This window comes from Oncorhynchus nerka, linkage group LG16, assembly GCF_034236695.1.
Source record: "Oncorhynchus nerka isolate Pitt River linkage group LG16, Oner_Uvic_2.0, whole genome shotgun sequence".
Lineage (NCBI taxonomy): Eukaryota > Metazoa > Chordata > Actinopteri > Salmoniformes > Salmonidae > Oncorhynchus > Oncorhynchus nerka.
The window spans coordinates 20770088-20792251 of record NC_088411.1 but is presented as its reverse complement, the minus strand read 5'-3'; the positions used below and the strand labels follow the sequence as shown (position 1 = coordinate 20792251).

Genomic DNA, 22164 nt, shown 5'->3' with positions numbered 1-22164 from the left:
TAGCTGTTCAGTGCGTGTTGTGCTATAGGTTAGCTTTTCAGTGCTTGTTGTGCTATAGGTTAGCTGTTCAGTGTGTGTTGTGCTATAGGTAAGCTGTAGGATACAGTAATCTGCACCTTAGTCTTGAATCAGAAGTGTTAAACAATTATTCGGTTTTTATTTTAGAAATTGTTTGTCCGACACACCAGACTTTACTGGTAGCCGGAGATTGAAGAAATGATTACTAGACAATCATCCTCCATCAATAAGACCAAATTAATCATTTTCTTACTCATGTTGTGGGTTCATGTGTGAGCATGTGAGTGATAAAGCCATGACTCACAACCTTTTCACATTTTTCTTCATATACTTTATTCAGAAAGGGAGTATAACCAAGCAGTCATTTTACATTTGATTTATTTCTTGTTTCAGCTCAGTCTGCATACAAAACTAGCTGAGCTCAAAACGCAGCTTTAACATTTGTAGTTTAATGGCATTTGTTCATCTTTCAGAGCCCCGAAACAAGGTACTCTTTCTGCAGAAGGATAAGGCAGCAAGTTAAAGGAAAATATGAGATAGAGGGGAATCTCAGCAAGACTACATGGATGATGATGGTCTCTGAAAAGCAGTACAAATACTGAACATGTTTTCAGTGCAACTAAAGCATCCAGAAATGTGCCCTTTAGTTGATACCATTCAGGGTCTCTTCTCTAGGAGCACAACCCTGCATTATACTCAAGGAAAAAGCAACGTGTATAAAAATAAAAGATAATTACGCTTTTCTGGTCTAGTGTATCCAACACCACCTCACTACTAGGTTGTTACATTGGTTTGTGTGTAAAACCCAGCTCAGTGGGAAAGGTAGAGCAGAATGATCTTCCATATAGAAACCTGTTCCCTGGAAAGCAAGCGCTTGTGGGGTTTAGACTTGGTTCAATATCAGCTGTTGAAGTGATTCACTAGTCAGATGACAAGGTAGCTACAGTATAAGCGCTTTAAAACAGTCCTTTCCTATATTCACTTATACAGGAACTGTCACTTTAATGCCCCAGCAACATTGACGTAAACACAGAAGATTAGGAAGGCACCTACAAGCCAAGAGGACCAGCATGTACACTGAAAGTATATAGACCTATCCCTGCTACGAGTTATGGAACCAGTAAGGCCTGCTTCAGAAAACTGCATGATTATTACCTCAAGCTACAGGGAATGTGTTTTAGGAAATAAATACAGAGAGCAAAGGATGGGTTTCATACAAAAACAGGGATAAAAAAAAGGTATAATTGTGTGATAGACTGGAAACCTGCTACACTTCAGCAACAGTTATTATTTTGGCGGGATTCTACTTTTACCCACGTTTACTGTGCTTCACATTTACAAATAGTATTTTTCATTTCTTGAACTAAGGCCATCATCAAGAACAACACACCAATATCAAAGAAGTCTGTCGGTCCACTGTGAACAACCCACTCTACTAGCAGTTCCTTAAGCATCATAAAACAATTCTGTATGTTAGCTTAGAAACCCAGCCCCGGGCCCGTAAAACTCATTAAGGTGCAACATCCCATGCAAATGCATACCGTTTTCATTCCAAACCTCATCATCCCCCCAAAATCTAAAAAGCTTTAGAGGCTTCATCAGTGCTACAGTTACGATTTCCTGGTGGGGAGGGGCCAGGGGAGGCCTGTTCTGTAGTTCCACTGGGGTGGTTGAGTTGACTGTATGGAGTTGTAGCTGTAACAGGCCTGCAGTAGAGCGAACCAAGGGGGTGGTGAAGGGAAAGTTAGTGTGTGGAGGACACCGGGAGTTGGAGTTGAGAGAGAGCAGCAGATGTGTGGTGATCTGAGGGGAGCTTGAGGTAGAAGTTGACTCTAACCACAAGTCTAGGACCAGATCACCCTACCCCTAAAGTTAACCATCAGGGGATGACACTAATATCTGACCCCGGACCTGTGGTTAGGGTCAACTTCTAACCACACCTGGAGAGGAGATGGAGGGGACAAGGCCAGTCCTCTTCCTTATAGAACGGTACTCTCTGTGTCCAGGTCTGAGTCTTTGGGCTGGGGCACGGACGTCATGGAGGGGGCGGTCACTGGCTGCTGGTCCACAGCAAACTCAGGGATGAAGGCTCGGGTCAAGCCTTTGAGAGACAGGGCTGGGTCTGGACAGGACAGAGACAGTGAAATGTTAGTGCTGCAGCTGACTGAGGAGTTCATGTTTAAAGTCTGCTAAGCTGTAGTTTGTTGAGAGACTGTATAAAATCACTCACTTATTCTTTAACTAAATATTGTGGATTAACTAAGTAAAAAATACTAAGAATTCAATAAATAGAAATGCCTAAAGGAGAAAACAAAAGTGGATTTTAACATCAAATGGTGACTTGTGTTCAATGTTAGTTTGTTTTGGCAAGGATGGTTGACATGCTTAAAAAAGACAAGCATAATGCAAATTGAACCTGCAGTACAGACAATCACTTCCCCCATGCTACTACCTTCAGTGCCATCATCTGAAGGATCTGACATCCAAACAGTGGTTTCAACCGATGCAATCTATGACCATTTTCCATTGGCTTAAATATAAAAATAGCAGTGCACCATCAAGTAGCGTTAAATGCCAGCCACACTATGTAGCATATCAGAGATGATGCTGAGACAGATTTATTCTTAAACAGAGTCATGCTAATGCTATCCACATTCCATCATAAAGGCAAATAATGCAGCCCTCTTTATTGAAAACCACATCACAGCCATCATCAGCACAGAGTTAAAGAGAGCTTCAAAATGCATCCAAGGCTTGTACCTTAAGTACAATCTTGTTCCATGCATACCAGAACACTACAACCTGATGCGGTTGGGTTGCCTAACTAAAACACACCTAAGTCAGGTTAGGCATTAGGCATGCAGTGTGTTTAGCCTAAAGTGAATATGTATGAAAGGCTATGATCATGCTTAATATTCGGATGTATAATAGTATAGGCCAAGACAAGGAGCAGGCCATTATGGGGACAAGTCTTCCAATCAAGATGACAACAATGTCTTAACAAAAAACATTTCCAGAGGGCGAAAAATGCAATTTAAGGCTTTGCAAAAGACATCCTGACACAATCTATCAAATTCAAAAAGTTTATATTCTGCCAATTCCATTAATCAAATTGTTTTTTTTAGTTTCCGGTATGCTTTCATCATTTACAGACCAACCATTAGCGATGTCCTTTGCAAATTCCACATCAAAATGTTACTGATATTTAAATGATTTAATAATGAAGGTTGAAAGTCATGATGATTCACAACCAATGGGAACAATTGTAAAAGCAGGCACAAGTGGCATGTTTCTAAAAGTATGATGTGGTAATGGAGTAATGCCAAAACGGATGGAGTGCAGGAGCTGCAAAATGCAAGTATCACCTGACAAACCTTTCATAAATGCTCCTGAACCTGTGGACACAGGACTTTTAGATAAAACATTGTCAATATACTGTCAACACTAGAGGAAAAGGAGGTACTGAATACTGAACCAATACTATAAACTGAAAGAAGGGATTGTTGTGATGTCCTGTTCTGTCTGTTTATAGACTGTTGTGAATATATTTATGTGGCGTGTTGCCAAATGAATCTCCCTTCATGGGACAATAACATGTCACTTGACTGGACTCACCCATGATTTTGTAGGCTGTGCTGCAGATCCCGTTGGTATCGTTTCCCTGTGTGGGGGGCTGAGGGGGCGGAGGGATGTTGGGCCTGTTTCTGGGTTTGGGGACGGGGCGCGGGGGAGGGAGCCTGACTGGAAGGGAGAGGGGGCCAGGATGGGCATCGGGTATGTCCAGGAGGGTGGTGGAGGGTGGAGGGTGTCAGGCGGGGTGGGGGTGTCTGGAGGAGACTGGTCTGCCCCCAGGTAGTCTCCTGCGGGCTGGCTGAGGGCCCTAGGGTGGGGCGGGGGACTGACCTGTGAGGGTGTGGGGGGCTGTGGGGGCGGGTGGTTGGGGGCCTGGATGGGGGCTGGTTGCTGGATTGGCGGCGGGGGTGGTAGAGGGCTGGGAGATGGGGAGGTAGGGGAGTGGCTTGAGGAGGAGAGGGGTCTGGGAGAGGGGCTGAGGGACTGGCCCTGGCCCGAGAAGGGGTGGTGGTTGGTAGGGTTACTGGACTGGCCTGAAGGGGGATTGAGCGGCTTGGGAGGGGCAGGGGCCGGCTTCTTTGTACCTGGATAGTGGAGAGGGGTGGACTTCAGAAAGGATCTTATGTCTACATATACTTTATTTTAGGCTACTTGAAATTGTAGGTCTACGTCTAACAGGGGAGCTACACTGGGGAGTCAGAAAAACAGTGGGTTTTCAGCTGCTACACTGGACTGGTTAACTATAGCCAGGCTGAGCAGAGCCCAAGCCACTTTCTGTAGTGTTCTCTGGCATGAGGCGCGCGTTCAATTCCTACAAATAGAACCAGAGCGCCATTTTACACTAAGCAGCACAGGCTCTTAAAGATCTGCGTTGCTTACACAGGTTTCATTCAAATGAATAGGAGTGTCTTACACTCTGCAACAGTTACACATCCAGTGTAGCATGCTTGTAAATCTATGTCAAATGTAACAATATAACTGCTAGTGGAAATTACCTTGTAATAAGAGGCTTACTAATGAAAAAGAAAAGAATAGGTTCTTGATAAAAATGTCCTCATGATACCATTATGCATATAGCTCCAAATAAATGTCAAACAACCTAATAAAGCTAAGCTTAATTGCTTTAAGGAGTGTCTCACCTCTGCGCATCATGTGTGGACTGGGCCCCATGGATCCAGCCCCAGGGCCTCCCACTCCCAGCTGTCCCCCAGCTCCCCCTCCTCCGGCTGAGCCCGGGTGGCCCCCACCTGAACCGTTCCTCTGGTGGAGGGTCGGGGTGGAACTGGGTTCACGCTTTGGGTTGCTTAACAGACAGACAGAGGTCCTAATTTTAAGTACAAGACTCAGAATTTAGCGTAGTGCTATGAAAATGTCCATCAAATTGAAGGCCTGTTCTGTGAGCTTTTTGTCCTTAACTGCACGGTGTCTTCGGTTTACCTTCTATATTCTGTCCAATGGATCAATAGAACAGTCAAAATGAGATTGAATGGAAACCTTTCATAAACAGATTCAAACTCATCCTTCAAAAACTACATAAGCTCAATGAGAAACGGAAATGGACCTAATGGTCAAACAACATCTCTGCTGATTCATGTGTTCTAGCCTGAGAGCAGAGGCGTGGGGAGGGCCCTCTGAGGACGGCTGGCTCACACCAACCATTGTTGTAGAGCCAGTGGTCTGAACTGAGATGTACCCACAGTGTTATTATAATGATTACTTGTTAATTGTTTGAGGAAAATGCAGTTAGACAGCGAGAGGAAAAACACTAGGAAAATAATACGTGAGAAACCCATGCGGTCACTTCAAAATTTTCTATCTCTGTAGTCATTTTCCATTCAAAAATGATTCAAATTACCATGAAACGTTTATATTTGTAGAAGAGCAGTGACATCACCATAAACAGTGCACACATACTTATCAGCAAATGATCATCAAAAGGTTGCAGGCAAAAGGGTATTTCCTTCCCATGCAGTGGAGTGGCATGCGTGTCTGTGCTCCCCAGTGCACCACACCCTTACCTGAGTTCCTCAGCGGTAGTAGCGAGAAGCTGCTGCGCTGCCACCAGGGCAGCCATACTCAGTGCCAGGCTAGGCTGGCAGCCCTCCAACGCCATGCCCCCCGGTGGGGCCTGGAGCTCAGCCACGCACCCTGTGAACTGCCCAGGCCCTGGGGCCTCTACCGGGGGTAAGGGGGGCTGGAAGGCGGGTGAAGCATGCTGCTTTCTACCTAAGGTGTTGCTGCCTCTACGGGGGACGGTGTTATGGTCCGACAGTTTGTTAGCAAAACTACAGAGAGGAGAGAGGACAGACAGACGGCAGAGCCACGTTGAGAAAGAAACCCGGGCGACAGGACAGAATCACCAAGTCCCAGAGTAGAGAGAGAGCGTGAGAGTGGAGAGAAAGAGAGCGAGAGAGATACTCCACACCAAATAGTCAAAAGGGATGTTATGTAGATTTGTATTCTAAAGTCACAAAGATAAACTAGAAGCAACTAGAAGCCTATAGCACTTAAGACATCCAAAAATACACTTCAAAAAGACCCCCATGTAAGTATGATCATCAGAGCTACCAATCAAACCAAACATTCAAAGTGTAATTTAATATATTATTGGTTGAGTTATACAAGTGAAAATCCTTTAGATTTAAATAGCAGTTCAAAGTAGAGGGATGGAGCTAGTTAATTGACCATTAATTAACACATTTAACATCTCCTGGCTTCCACACACAGCCTACAAGCCACTGATGCAGACCTGTGGAACATCTACATTTTAAAAAGTCTAATAAATCCATGTAATATAGTCTAAACTTCACAATAAATCCATTATTTATTTTAGACCGGTCTAAAGAAACATGATATGAACAAAATGTAGTCTATTTCAGTACAAGATAATAGCATACTCGGAGTTGTCCTTATGTTAGGTCCTGATCTGGCATTATTTTAGTGTGAAGAATACAATGGAATAAAATATCAATGATAGTTTCTCCAAATGATCTGAGGGAGTGCGTTGAGCAGTTAAAGAAACAGGTACTCCAATATGCTTCATTTAGAGTTATTCATGTAACTTTTGTTGTGACACAAACGTTGGGCTATACGTTTATACATGTTTATACATTCCAAGGCTGCATGACGCGACTAATGATGATTTGAAAAGTTGCATGAAAGGCATGAGCTCTGCTGTGTTTTTTGCGCAGGTTGTATACACTTCATCAGTCTCTCATTCCCAATTTGACAAGCACTTGATAATGCCTCGAATTGTCCGGCAGCATCCTCTTTGTGTGGTCGTAATGCCCCCTAAAAATATCCATGCCTTTTGTGGCCAGTGGCAGTTGTGCCCTTGGGCTGAATATAACAATTATAATTCACTTTCCCCTGCGTGCTGTTTACTCCAAATCACCTCTCACTCACACGGCTCTCCGTCACGTGATCGGCTCTTTCTCACAGCCTACAAGTGAAGACGGACATCGGGGACGCCTCCAATTCTGAGGCGCATATTGAAGATATTGGAAGAGGAAGAACTGTCCACATTTACTTTTTCAGCCAACCAGATGAGTAGGCCTAACAAACAGAAAAAGCACCAACCTACATCAATCTACTATCCCCCATAGTACAAAAGTTGACCTATTCTGTGAGAGAAATAAATATTCCAAACAGTCTGGGACAGTTGTGGGATGCGATAGATCCCTAATTAATACAACCACTAGCAATCAAAAAAAAGATAACCAATGAGGCTGATGCAACAGATCAGAACGTTTAGCTTAAAATATTGATAGATAAGGATATTTCATCACATAAGCGCAGCAATGCTCACACAGCAGGAGGTTATAAGTGTGAATGTTCCATTAGCAGGAAAACACCATTATCAAGTGACCAGAAATGGGATTATGCATGTAATGCTATTATTATTTTTTTTTAAAGGTGCATTAATGGTGAAAATTAACTTACCCAACTTGAAACTCACGTGCTGCATATGTATGCCAGTTAGGCTCTACACTCCTTATAAAGCGGATAATGTGCTTAAATTTAAAGAAGTTATTTGGCCACTGTAGTTGTGATACAAACCTTATCAAAACATAGGCATATGGGCCTACATGAGGTGTGCGACTATGATATGAAGGTATACATCGTTTCTTGCCTGCGCTGGGCATCATTCACAAGTGACAGCCCTAGCTACTGTTGGTGGTTACCTGTCCTTGCGAGGGTTATCGTTCTCTGGCCCCACCATGCTACCAGGCCTCTTCCTCTCGATGGTGGAACAGTCGTACTCCATCGAGTGGTTGGAAGGAGGGGTGGGCATGGCGAACATCCCCGATACATTAAACTCCACATCTATGCAAAGGCGGAGAACAGGCAAGTAGAATTCCTTTAGGCGCCATTTAAAAACAAACAGATCCATCTTTTTGAGTAGCCTGGGAATCAGATTTATACCACTGAAAGAGTAATCTGATGAATTCTATTGTTCATGATCCTGTACACAGGAGACTCCTCCCTGAGGACCCGGTCAAAGGTTACATATACATACCCTCAGGGAAGAACCAGTCAGCGTGCTGTATGATGGGTTCTATGATGGTCACCACATGAACAGAGGTAGCAGCAGCCATCTCAGCTAGAGTCCTGCAGGCATACAGAGGACAGCAGACATGTTATAAACAAACACTAACAAACATTTGATTTTTAGTTTGAAAAGTAAGTAACTCCCCCCTTTCTCACCCCTCTGTTTTGGCCCACAGCATGTTTGGTCCCAGTACAATGGCGATGTTGCTAGGGGTCATCTTGTTGACCTCACTGTCCTGAGCCAGCTTGGACAGGAACTTCACCAGATACCTACGACACAGAGACAGGCACAGGTAAGGCAAAACATTAGATGGTAAGAAACAGGGTAACATATCTTCATAATACACACATCTTTGTTGTGAAGCAAAGTTGTGTGAACCAGTCCATCTGTTACCCACCGTAGGTTGGCTTTGTTGTTCTTCGGTAGTTGATCACACACAACCCATAGGGCCTGCAGACGCTTGTCTGGCTCTGAAACGCTGGGCAGAGAGACAGAGGGACAATCACGGACCCGTTTCATGGTTGCTATAATTTCACTCCTTTTTACATTTGATTTCTCATACTTTTATTACTGCTCTACTTGGTGACACTTCCTTTCACAGCTATACGAGACGGTGTGTGGTGGCTTACTTAGACGCCTGAATCCACTCGTCGTAAAGCTGGAAGCTCATCAGAGGTTCTGGCAGTTCTCTCAGGTAAGACTTCAGGGCTCCTGGAATGAAAGGACAGTTATGTGAGGAATGGTCCGACAGTCATTTCAGTCATATTACTTGAAAACTCTTGCCGAAACATGTATAAAAACGTGAGTAGGGCTTAGCACCGTACCAGCGACAGCGTGGGGGTCTGAGTAAAACTCCTCCAGCTGTGAGGTGGAACAGTCCAGAGCAGCCTTGAGCTTCTTCAGTTTAGAGGCCCCTGCTGCGATCCTAAACAGGCCCTGATACAACAACACAGACACGCAATCTGCAAACAATGCTTAAAATGATACATTTCCTTTTGTCATAGAAGGGTCCAGACACTTTTTTGGTAATTTCACTTGATTAAAATAAATAAATCAATCAATCAATCAATCATCCTCGTTGTGCAGTTCGGGGGCTCTGAAAGAACATGAACAAAAACACCCAAATACGTCCTTTTAGAAACGGAATCACTTTCAGTATAGTGATGCAGGTCTTTAGATGTTGTACACGTGAAATTGTGTCATTTCGAACTTTATCCGCAACGTTACATTCCATTTTGTACGACGAGCAGTTTACCCTATACAGCTGTTCCATGGTGTAGCCTGCTGCTAGAATGGACGGAACGGTGTTGTTCAAGTCGCCAAAACATTATGTAATATAACGCGGATACATTTCAGAATTACACAATTTCACGTGTACAACTAAACACTATACCCTATTGTTCACATATTTTTCCCGAGCCCCCAAACTGACAAAGAGGATGAGGAAGTGAAATCGCTGGTTGGGTAAATAAAATAAAATTGAGTGAAATCGCAAAAACATAACATTAACTCGAAAATAGAGATTTGGTTGTAAAAGAGCTAAATTCTCCTTTAATCACTACACAGACACCCAACCCTGTATTCATTCATTCACACACACCTCCACTCGCTCTCTCCCAAACAAACAGTCCCTCTCTTCTCACCACACTGACTGTGTTGTGTTCACCCATAGAATGAACGGGAAGACAAACAATGTGTTGAGAACTAAAGACTGGGAGGAGTAAACACACAGCTGATTTATTATGACCAACAAGATACTTTGTTGTATTCTAAAACCGTGCAAACACAAACATAGCGTCCTAATAAATCGCAATTACAGAATAATTGCTGACATTTCTAATAAGTGAAAAGAACGTCGAACATTGCAACAGATTTCAATGTTTTGTCCCATCTCTCTTCATGTTTATTTTGGTAAACATTTCAAATTGATGCGTTCAATTATTTTTAGGACCAGTTTAAGTGCATTTTGTGTTTCGTATTTGGGTCCACTTGAGACAAAAATGTTCAATCCATTTCCTCCATCCTATTATTCCACCCATCCATAATTACATTTCAGTCCTCATCTTACTATGATCCCGTCATTTCTCCCCCCCTCCAGCCAATGCTTCCCTCCATCTCCCTACCTCCTCCTTCATGCCAGTCTCCAGCAGCATCATGACACAGGCCTCTAAGGGCAGAGCGATCTCTCTGCTACTCCTCTTCAGATGCTCCTCCAGCCCCGTCCCAAACGCTGGCTTCTCCGTCCACGAGTCTGAAGGGAGATCGAGAGCGTGGTAGAGAGAGAATGGTAGCACTAAGCATGGTGGTAACAACACTACAGTTGTTACGGGTCTGCAGCGAGAGAGGTAGGTAGGTAGTCACCCCAGGAAGAGCAGTGTGTGGATGAGAGGTTAGGAGACCTGGGAATGGTAGCACTAAGCATGGTGGTAACAACACTACAGTTGTTACGGGTCTGCAGCGAGAGAGGTAGGTAGGTAGTCACCCCAGGAAGAGCAGTGTGTGGATGAGAGGTTAGGAGACCTGGGAATGGTAGCACTAAGCATGGTGGTAACAACACTACAGTTGTTACGGATCAGCAGCGAGAGAGGTAGGTAGGTAGTCACCCCAGGAAGAGCAGTGTGTGGATGAGAGGTTAGGAGGCCTGGGAATGGTAGATTTCTAGGTCAACCATCAGTCACTCCCTCCTCTAATAAAGCCAGCTGTAAGGAATAACCACAGTCTCCATCCATGGTATGTGTTCCCACTCTGTGGAAAGGAAAGCCCAGGTAGGTCTAACGTGAGCTGTAAATAGTGTTGGACTTTGAGTCATCATAACCTACATGCTGAGAGCAAGGCTGTCTGATTTAGACCAAATGTGTTGGGTTTACTAGATAAAAACAAGCGAACAGGACACAGCTTCACAACCACAGAGAGGGAGAAGAGGGAGGGAGGATGCCCATACTAAAGAGAGTGGAGGCACCAACATAAAATGGCTTCCCTGTAATCCTTTTCAGTCCTACAGAAACAATAAGCAATTCTCTATATTTGACAGAGTCTGCCAGTTGCATCCAGCCATCATTGAGAATAATAAGCAATTACTTTGACTGAGAGATGGTTGATGTGGCATTTTAATATACGTATAAGTGATTGAAATGGTCTAACAAATAACCAAGATGCTAACAGCTGTAGACAAGCCGTCAGGGGGAAACAAAGGAGACATTAAAGGAAAGACACACCCACTTTGAACGTTATATCGTTTTTGGGCATCTCTAAACAATGTTCTATCGATTCTGGGGGTCATTCCGTTTTCATGTGTATCTGAGCTCTTGCCGTTCACGCAGGCAGAAATAAAGCCGGTATGGCATAGCATTTCTTTTATTTTTTATTAACTTTGATTTAAATCAGGGAAGACCAATTGAGACCAGGACCTCATTTTCAATGGTGTCCTGAGACCATAAAGTAAAATGCAAAAAAATAAAAAAGTACATTAGAACATCAGCCATCATAAACAAGTTATTCAAATCAATCAAAACAATTGCACACATCGTTGAACTAATTTATCGTCAAGGTTATAAACTGCCTTAGTGGAACCAGGGAATCCAAATGTAACCGATCCCAAACATTTGGAGCGTGAAAACTAAAAGCGGATTCACCTAATTCCGTGGAGACCCGAGGAATCTGAAGAGTTAACCAACCCTTTGAACGGCTTTGGCATGTCACTCTTTAATACGTTCGGTTCATTTTAGACCGCGAAAATGTATATCACACATGTCAAAACCCGGGATGTTGTTCTCTCTTGAATGAGCCATTGATCATATTTTTTTTGCGATATTCCTACCTCGAGAAATGTATAATTTAACAGAGGGTCCACCACATTTCTCCTATTTTTCTGCTTCTTCAGTCCAGGGTGCACAGGCATGCTGCTGTTGCGGACCACTCCACTCGGCGAGGCACACGATCTGTGGTTGAACATGGTGAGATTGTAGACCCCTAAATTGATAGTGCAGTTTGTTTCAGCGATTTTACAGACAACTAGCTACTTCATATGCTGATATTGACTTCAATATTATTGTGTGTAGCTACATTTGCTAGCTAGCCAGCCAGCCCATAGAGAGAGCATTGTACTGTGGGTTTTGTAGTCGACTTGACCTGCAAAAGACATCAACATTTCACGTTGCTACCAACCTTATTATAACAAAATGTTCTCGCGTAGTGTTATTTTTAACACTGCAAATTATAAAGAATTGGTGCTTTTGGGTGGATGTTTCCTTTTAAGACTTCAGCCTAATTTAACAATAACACCATAATATACTGGACAGAGTTCCTGTATCACGCTCAGTTAAACCTTTATGAGCCTGAAGTAGAAAAAAAGAGCCTGTGGCTAGAGGGGGTGGGTTGGAGAGAGAAAGTGGTTTTTTGGAAGGATGTGAGGATTGGTCTGTACAGTGCATTCGGAAAGTATTCTGACCCCTTTACTTTTTCCACATTTTGTTACATTACAGCCTTATTCTAAAAAATAGTCGTTTTTTCCCCTCATCAATCTACACACAATACCTCATAATGGCAAAGCGAAAACAGGCTAAGAAATATCTGCAAATGTATTAAAAATAAAAAACTGAAATATTTTTTTATGTAAGCATTCAGACCCTTTGCTATGAGACTCAAAATTGAGCTCAGGTGCGTCCCGTTTCCATTGATTATCCTTGAGATGCTTCTACAACTTGGAGTCCACCTGTGGTAAATTCAATTGATTGGACATGATTTAGAAAAGGTACACCTGTCTATATAAGGTCCCACAGTTGACAGTGCAAGGCAGAGCATGTCAGAGAAAAAACCAAGCCATGAGGTCAAAAGGAACTGACCGTAGAGTGCCAAGACAAGATTGTGTCGATCTGGAGAAGGGTACCAAAACATTTCTGTAACATTGAAGGTCCCCAAGAACACAGTGGCCTCCATTCTTACATGGAAGAAGTTTGGAACCACCAAAACTCTTCCTAGAAATGGCCGCTCGGCCAAACTGAGCAATCGGGGGAGAAGGGCCTTCGTCAGGGACATGACCAAGAACCCGATGGTCACTGACAGAGCTCCAGAGTTCCTCTATGGAGATGGGAGAACCTTCCAGAAGGACAATCATCTTTGCAGCACTCCACCAAATCAGGCCTTTATGGTAGAGTCGCCAGACGGAAGCCACTCCTCAGTAAAAGGCACATGATAGGATTCTCAGACCATGAGAAACAATATTTTCTGGTCTGATGAAACCAAGATTAAACTCTTTGGCCTGAATGCCAAGCGTCACGTCTGGAGGAAACCTGGCACCATCCCTACAGTGAAGCATGGTGGTGGCAGCATCATGCTGTGCGGATGTTTTTCAGCAGCAGGGACTGGGAGACTAGTCATGATTGAGGGAAAGATGAATGGAGCAAAGTACAGAGAGATCCTTGATGAAAACCTGCTCAGGACCTCAGAGTGCGGTGAAGGTTCACCTTCCAACAGGACAACGACCCTAAGCACACAGCCAAGACAACACAGGAATGGCTTCAGGAGAAGTCTGAATGTCATTGAGTGGACTAGCCAGAGCCCGGACTGGAACCCGATCGAACATCTCTGAAGAGACCTGAAAATAGCTGTGCAGCAATGCTCCCCATCCAACCTGACAGAGCTTGAGAGGATCTGCAGAGAGGAATGGGAGAAACTTCCCAAATACAGGTGTGCCAAGCTTGTAGCATCCTACCCAAGAAGACTCAAGGCTGTAATAGCTGCCAAAGGTGCTTCAACAAAAGTACTGAGTAAAAGGTGTGAATACTTGTGTAAATGTGATATTTCAGTTTTACATTTTTAATACAGCTGCAAAAAATAAAAAAACATTTTTTTTTGTCATTATGGGGTATTGTCTGTAGATTGATGAGGGGAAAAAACAATGTAATCCATTTTAGAATAAGTCTAACGTAACAAAATGTGGAAAAAGTCAAGGGGTCTGAATACTTCTCAAATGCACTGTACAGACCAATCCTCACATCCTTCCAAAAAAATCTATACCTCTCCACCCCACCCCCCTCTAGCCACAGTTCTGAATACTTTTCCGAATGGACTGTATCTTGCTGCGAGAGGTTTTAGGGGGGAGTACAATGAAGTTGTCTCTAGACAAATTTGATGTAGTACTGCATTTCCTTCCATCATGGTTAAGGCTAGGATTGGAGGAGGATAACTTCTGGGCATGTTCAACCAGCACGGGGAGAGGAAGACTGTTGTACTGCACCTGGCTGTCGGAGGGTTTTGGGGGGGCAGGAGTGTAGTGTACCTTGCTGTGCTTGGATGGTTGGCAGGACACTCTCCAGCACAGTCAGAGATTTTCTATGATAATCAGCTTGGGCCTCTAAGAGCTGGGAACACAACAGAACATTGGAGGAGGGGGGGGAGATTGTAGAGGGAGAGTGTTAATCATCAACAATGAGGACTTAAAAATGAACTGCTCACCCAGTCAATCTACAGCTGTGAACATTCCCACACATGCACACACACACCCACCATTACATAGTAGCGGGCATAGTCCCCTTCCTTTGAGAAGAAACTGTACATGTCTGCAGCCAGTTGGTCCTGAGAGAGAGGAGCAGACAAGAGATCATTACAACCAGATGACAGAGGAATCAGCTCTCAGAACTTACATTTCAAACTTAAAACACATCCATTTAATGATAAAACTTCACATCAACAGTAATTTCCCTATGCCCGTTTTATTATTGACCTAAGTGGTGAGTGGCAAAGGGGTCTAAGGCACTGCATCTCAATGCAAGAGGCGTCACTACAGTCCCTGGTTCCAATCCAGGCTGCATCACATCCGGCCGTGATTGTGAGTCCCATCGGGCGGCGCACAATTGGCCCAGCGTCGTCCGGGTTTGGCCATCATTGTATAAAATAATTTGTTCTACACTGACTTGCCTATTTAAATAAAGGTAAAATATATATTTTTTATCCACCTCTCTGGTCTCCATTATATCAACATCCAATCAATGTATTTCAGGTGGCCGCTCTGTTAGTGTTAGCGGTGGGTATGGCCATTGGGCCTTCCACCGTCAATCAAATCTGTCTGCTGTTAACAGGGCCTGGGTAGAGCTGTAGGGTTCGTAGGGCTAAACAGGCTTGGAGAGTAGAGGAAGGAAAACACACAGGCATGTCGTTTCCTGGACAGATGAACTGACACACCACTCCATACAAACGCAATACACTGAGTCAGCAACATACACAGAGGGGCCACATGTGCACACAAACAGCTGACTGGGCATTCTTCCTAAAGCAAGCAGCCACGACGTCACGGAGGTTGGAATGTCCACTTCTGCTCTCATGTACAGTACCAGTCAGAAGTTTGGACACATCTACTCATTCCAGGGTTTTTCTTTATTTTTTACTATGTTCTACATTGTAGAATAATAGTGAAGACATCAAAACTATGAAAAACACACATATGGAATCATGTAGTAACCAAAAGTGTTAAACAAAATACCATGTATTTTTTAGATACTTCAAAGTAGCCACTGAGTGTACAAAGCTGTCATCAATATGAAATATATTCTGACTTGTTCAACACTTTTTTTGGTTACCAGATGATTCCATAGGTGTTATTTCATAGATTTGATGTCTTCACTATTATTCTACAATGTAGAAAATTGTCAAATAAAAACCCTTGAATGAGTAGCTGTGCCCAAACTATTGATTTGACAGAAAAACTGTACCAATCATTCCATATTCCAACTTCCTCTTCTGCAAGCAGTTAACATTCGGGACTGAGGTCTGTGATTTATCCTAATTCATACAGCGGACTGGACGTCCGACACACTTACCTTGCAGAGTTCCATTTTGTTCATAGCTTCATCCACCTCTTCTTTCAGCAGGTCTGCCTTGGCTGTCAGTGCCTGCGTGTTTGTTCCTGAGATTATTGACTTGGTTGCCTGCAACCACCTGGAAGGGGTAGACCACACACACACCAGGTTAGAAACTTGTTACAAACTTCAGAAAACATGTCATAAGCACAATATAACATGAATAAAGGTCATACATGTAAATAAAGGTGATACAGGTGATACAGTTGAGGTCGGAAGTTTATATACACTTAGGTTGGAGTCCTTAACTGGGGAATTTTTACTAGGATTAAATGTCGGGAATTGTGAAAAACTGAGTTTAAATGTATTTGGCTAAGGTGTATCTAAACTTCCGACTTCAACTGTACATAGGCTCACCTCGCTCTGGCAGAATCGTAGTCCAGCACTAGCCTGGCTAGCTGCTTCCGCTGTTTCAGGATGTTGGGAATGTCCACCTGAGAATATGGACAGATCACATTCATATTAAGAATGTATGGTACTTTTCCAAGTACATATTGACTCAATGATTCTTTGATGCTGTGTTGGAGTAAGAATTGACTTATATATATTGCCTACTCTTGAGACCGGTTTGGATGAAATAAGGCACTAGCTAGATGTCTCCTTCTCACCTCTGCTAGCTGGTTGAGTGGGTCTAGGACATCCTTCTCTATCTGGACCTCATGCTGCAGCAGCTCTGACGCCAGCCTGTTCTCTGCCTCCCCACACACCTCCATCATCTTCCTGTCGGGAGGAGACCCCATACACACAGGTCATTCAGACGCCACAGGAAGAGCCACCGGATCAGCAGTTAATTACTTTCCTTCAAATAATATAAATAAGGACTGATAACAGCAGAGAAGGCCATCTACATGTCGCATTCGTCACTAGTCTTCGTTGGCACCACCTTTCAAATTCATCATCCACACATACTGTACATCATGCACAAATGAGAGATTGACCTCCTCCTAAAAGCAGACAGTAGATCGGTTTCCATCCAATTGGTGACAGCGTTTCATTCTAAAATCGGCATAAAAACAATATAGGCAATTTCCCACCAGAGATGTTTTTCCATCTAATTGACTTGTTGTGTATAAAAGCCTGTGTGTGATGACGTACTGCATATAAAAATACCTTTTGCGGTTAAATTCCCACGTACCGAATAAAAAAATACAAGTTAGATGGGTTTCCATCGCATTTAACTCTGATGGTTTTCTCACCAAAATAAAATGGGTGTTATATAGCGAGTGTGCCCACTCTGGTATTGGCACGTGTGCTCTAGCCAACAGCTCACAGATACAGTGCGGGTATAGCCTACTAGATGATGAGATTATTAGGGACATAAAAGCAAGATCATTTTTATTTATCAAATGGCAGCCAAGCATCGATGATCATGTAACCAGAATAAGACACTCAATATTTATTGGAAAGGCGAATCAAGCTCATCACCTTACACTTTCACCACCCTGTGGAGTACATCGTCATTTATTTAATCTGTAGCCTAACAAACTGCACGCTTTCCCAAGTCGTAGTGGGAGGACTAGAGGTCAACCGATTAATCGACATGGCCGATTAATTAGGCCCGATTTCAAGTTATAACAATCGGTAATCTGCATTTTTGCACGGCAATTACATTGCAATCCATGTGGAGACTGAGTAGCAGGCTGACCACCTGTTACGCAAGTACTGCAAGGAAGCAAGGAAAGTTGCTTGCTAGCATTAAACTTATAAAAAACAATCAATCTTAACATAATCACTAGTTAAACTAGTAATATCGTCAACCATGTGTAGTTATCTAGCTTGTCCTGCGTTGCATATAATCAATGCGGTGCCTGTTAATTTGTCATCGAATCACAGCCTACTTCAACTTCGCCAAACGGGTGATGATTTAACAAAAGCGCATTTGCGAAAAAAGCACAATCGTTGCACCAATGTACCTAACCATAAACATCAATGCCTTTCTTAAAATCAATACACAAGTATATTTTTTTACCTGCATATTTAGTTATGATAAATTCATGTTATCAGGCAATATTAACCAGGTGAAATTGTGTCACTTCTCTTGCGTTCTGTGCAAGCAGAGTCGGGGTATATGCAGCAGTTTGGGCCGCCTGCGAACTGTGTGAAGACCATTTCTTCCTAACAAAGACTAATTAATTTGCCAGAATTTTACATAATTATGACATAACATTGAAGGTTGTGCAATGTTACAGCAATATTTAGATTTAGGGTTGACACCCGTTTGATAAAATACGGAACGGTTCCGTATTTGACTGAAAGAATAAAAGTTGTTTCGAAATGATAGTTTCCAGATTTGACCATATTAATGACCGAGCAGCAGGCTCGTAAGCTTTCATTCAAACGTTACTGTGTTTGCCAGCTGCTCTTAGCAATGCTTGAGGCACAGCGCTGTTTGTGACTTCAAGCCTCTCAACTCACAAGATTAGGCTGGCAATACTATAGTGCCTATAAGAACATCCAATTGTCAAAGGTATATGAAATACAAGTGGTATAGAGAGAAATAGTCCTATAATTACATACCTAATACTTCTTAACTGGGAATATTGAAGACTTATGTTAAAAGGAACCACCAGCTTTCATATGTTCTCATGTTCTGAGCAAGGAACATAAACATTAGCTTTTTTACATGGCACATATTGCACTTTTACTTTCTTCTCCAACATTGTGTTTTTGCATTATTTAAACAAAATTGAACATGTTTCATTGTTTATTTGAGACTAAATTGATTTTATTTATGTATTATATTAAGTAAAAAATAAAAAAATTAAAAAGTGTTCATTGTTCATTCTGTATTGTTGTACTTGTCATTATTACAAATATATATATAAATAAATCAATTTTAAAAACCGGCAGATTAAATCGGTATCGGCTTTTTTTGGTCCTCCAATAATCAGTATCGGCGTTGAAAAATCATAATCGGTCGACCTCTAGGGAGGACCACACAACTTGTCATCGCCTGACAAAGTTTACTTCGATATGCTAGTTCTTATAGAAATATTTATGCATAAAAGCATTTCAACTGACATTTCTTACATAATGAATTTTACCTACACAAAAAGATCCCACCTTGTCTAGGGTATTTTGTTTTGATGACATTTGGAAAGTTAATGACAAATGTTCAGTTTCAATCAGGCCTGTCAAGACATTTTTTATCCAACATGTACTTTACTCTCATAAAAAGGTCAGATGGACACCTTGGTAGTAACAGTAAAATCAATGGGTAGCTTCCAGTCACAGTTTCTAGATCCTCTTGTTTGAGTGCCTGTCCATTTCTGTCACTGTCTTACCATGCGAACAAGGCAAGCTAGTGTTGTTACATGGAGGAACTGTCTGGCACACATCCTCATTATGTGGATACACACAACCACACTAAGCACTTTCTGATCCTCCACGAAAACAAAAAATTACAAAATACAGACGATAATAACAAATTAGGCCAGTTTGTTAGCTCTGAAAACATAGTCCCACATTCTCCATCCCCCTGAGCAAGGCCCACTGTTCCCCGAGTGCCAAAGACGTGGATGTCGATTTAAGGCAGCCCCCCACCTCTCTGATTAAGAGGGGTTGGGTTAAATGCAGAAGACACATTTCAGTTGAAGGCATTCAGTTGTACAACTGACTAGGTATCCCCCTTTCCCCCACTCTAAGGTTCATCTGTTCCATATAACCAATGTCAGACAAATGGTTGGTTGTCTAACCTGTCACCCTCACTCACCCAATCAGAGACTCCTCTCCCAGCTGACTGCCACCGTCCACCATGGCTTGAGACAGCGCCGTCAGAGGAAGCTTTTTCTGTGAGGTGTGTGTGTGTGTGTGTGTGTGTGTGGAGAAAGAGAGGGAAGAGAGTGATGTATATATTTATTAGATACCATCTGAGGCACCAACAATTTACTCATTCTAATAATGTCAACAAAATGTTTATGCTTAGTTTTTTAGGGTTTATCAGCAGAAAGTCATTTTCCAATGTCATGAAGTTGGACAATAAAGAATAGTAGAAAGAATGAGGATGTTACTGTTATTGCTGTGTTAATAGCTACAGTACTTTGACATACTGTAAAAACTAGATATAGTATGATGCCTTTTCATTCCTTTCTATTCTCAAAGCTGGAATGAAAAGCATGGGAGGAGAGATGAGCAGAGCTGGAAATGTAGCTATGAGAAAAGTAAAATGTGTGTTTTTACCTGACCATTTCCTGTGTAAAGGCGTGGTACGGACTGGCATTGACACAATTGTACATGTTGGAGCATGAGAAGTAAACAAAAACAAACAAATTGCTGATATAGAACATTATTTTCAAGGGGGTGAGATAATCTAGTGTTAAATCGGGATAAGTGAAGACTCAGTGGTATATACAGTACCAGTCAAAAGTTTGGACACACCTACTCATTCAAGGGTTTTTCTGTATTTGTACATTGTAGAATAATAGTGAATACATCGAAAATATGAAATAACACATGGAATCATGTAGTAACCCAAAAAAAGTTAAACAAAAACAAAATAGATTTTATTTTCTTCAAAGTAGCCACCCTTTGCCTTGATGACATCTTTGCACACTCTTGGCATTCTCTCAACCAGCCTCATGAGATAGTCACCTGGAATGCAGTTCAATTAACAGGTGTGCCTTGTTAATAGTTCATTTGTGGAATTTCTTTCCTTAATGTGTTTGAGCCAATCAGTTGTGTTGTGACAAGGTAGGGGTGGTATACAGAAGACAGACATATTTGGTAAAAGTCCATATTATGGAAAGAACAACTCAAATAAGCAAATAGAAACAACAGTCCATCGTTACTTAAATACATGAAGGTCAGTCAATCCAGAAAGTTTCTTCAAGTGCAGTCACAATAACCAATAAGCACTATGATGAAACTGGCTCTCATGAGGACATCCACAGCAAAGGAAGACCCAGTCACCTCTGCTGCAGGGGATAAGTTCATTAGAGTCACCAGCCTCAGAAATTGCAGCCCAAATAAATGCTTCAGAGGGTTCAAGTAACAGACACCTCAACACAAGTATTCAGAGGAGACTCTGAATCAGGCCTTCATGGTTGAATTGCTGCTAAGAAACCACTACTAAAGGACACCAATAACAAGAACAGACTTGCTTGGGCCAAGAAACATGAGCAATGGATATTAGACCAGTGGAAATCTTGAGATATTGGTTCCAACCGCTGTGTCTTTGTGAGACGCAGAGTAGGTGAACGGATGATCTCTGCATGTGTGGTTCCCATCGTGAAGCATGGAGGTGGTGTGATGGTGCTTTGCTGGTGACACTGTGGGTGATTTATTTAGAAATCAAGGCACACTTAACCAGCATGGCTACCACAGCATTCTGCAGCGATACACCTTCCAATCTAGTTTGCGCATAGTGGGACTATCGTTTGTTTTTCAACAGGACAATGACAACACATCTCCAGGCTGTGTATTTGACCAAGGAGAGTGATGGAGTGCTGCATAAGATGACCTGGCCTCCAAAATCACCCGACCTCAACCCAATTGAGATGGTTTGGGATGAGTTGAACCGCAGAGTGAAGGAAAAGCAGCCAACAAGTGCTCAGCATATGTGGGAACTTCTTCAAGACTGTTGGAAAAGCATTCCAGGTGAAGCTGGTTGAGATAATGCCAAGATTGTGCAAAGCTGCCATCAAGGAAAAGGGTGGCTACTTTGAAGAATATAAAATATATTTAGATTTTTAACATTTATTTGGGTTACTACATGATTCATTGTGTATTTCATAGTTTTGATGTCTTCACTATTTAAAAAAAGAAAAACCCTTGAATGAGTAGATGTGTCCAAACTTTTGACTGGTACTGTAAATCATAAATCTGTTAATATTTGATCTAGTAATTCAGACAATTTGGCCAGGAATAATGTTAAATTAGGTGTACTTACATGTCTCTTCTCTGCGTCGGTGCCAATGTGGCCCTGCAGACACGTGACCATCCTCTTGTGTGTATTGTGGGACACCACGCGCACCATCTCCATGCGCCGCTCAATCTGTGCACGAGAAGAGAGAAACACACGACCACTTACAGACAGACAGACCTTTACTGTGAAGTAGCATGCAACTACAGCCTATAGACATGGGGAACTAGTTTCATAGAGGCAGTGTGTTGAATAAGTAAACCCCTGTCAATGCATTGTTTTGTTGTTCATTGTGTAAAAAAGTTATG

General features: G+C 42.5%; 1 protein-coding gene across 1 annotated transcript in view; it reads right to left on the bottom strand.

Annotated features, from left to right (window-relative positions):
* Positions 1-326: 326 nt before the first annotated feature.
* Positions 327-22164, bottom strand: part of arhgap17a (Rho GTPase activating protein 17a) — a 42755-nt gene continuing 20917 nt past the window's right edge. Inside the window, 20 exon segments of the mRNA XM_029685057.2 lie at positions 327-2140; positions 3384-3413; positions 3634-3753; positions 3756-4175; positions 4731-4894; positions 5610-5876; positions 7776-7917; positions 8111-8202; positions 8299-8412; positions 8541-8621; positions 8773-8854; positions 8968-9079; positions 10267-10394; positions 14421-14502; positions 14648-14716; positions 15958-16075; positions 16354-16430; positions 16605-16716; positions 19709-19785; positions 21884-21988. Of these exon segments, the coding sequence (XP_029540917.2) occupies positions 1998-2140; positions 3384-3413; positions 3634-3753; positions 3756-4175; positions 4731-4894; positions 5610-5876; positions 7776-7917; positions 8111-8202; positions 8299-8412; positions 8541-8621; positions 8773-8854; positions 8968-9079; positions 10267-10394; positions 14421-14502; positions 14648-14716; positions 15958-16075; positions 16354-16430; positions 16605-16716; positions 19709-19785; positions 21884-21988 (2535 nt within the window). The 3' untranslated portion in view covers positions 327-1997.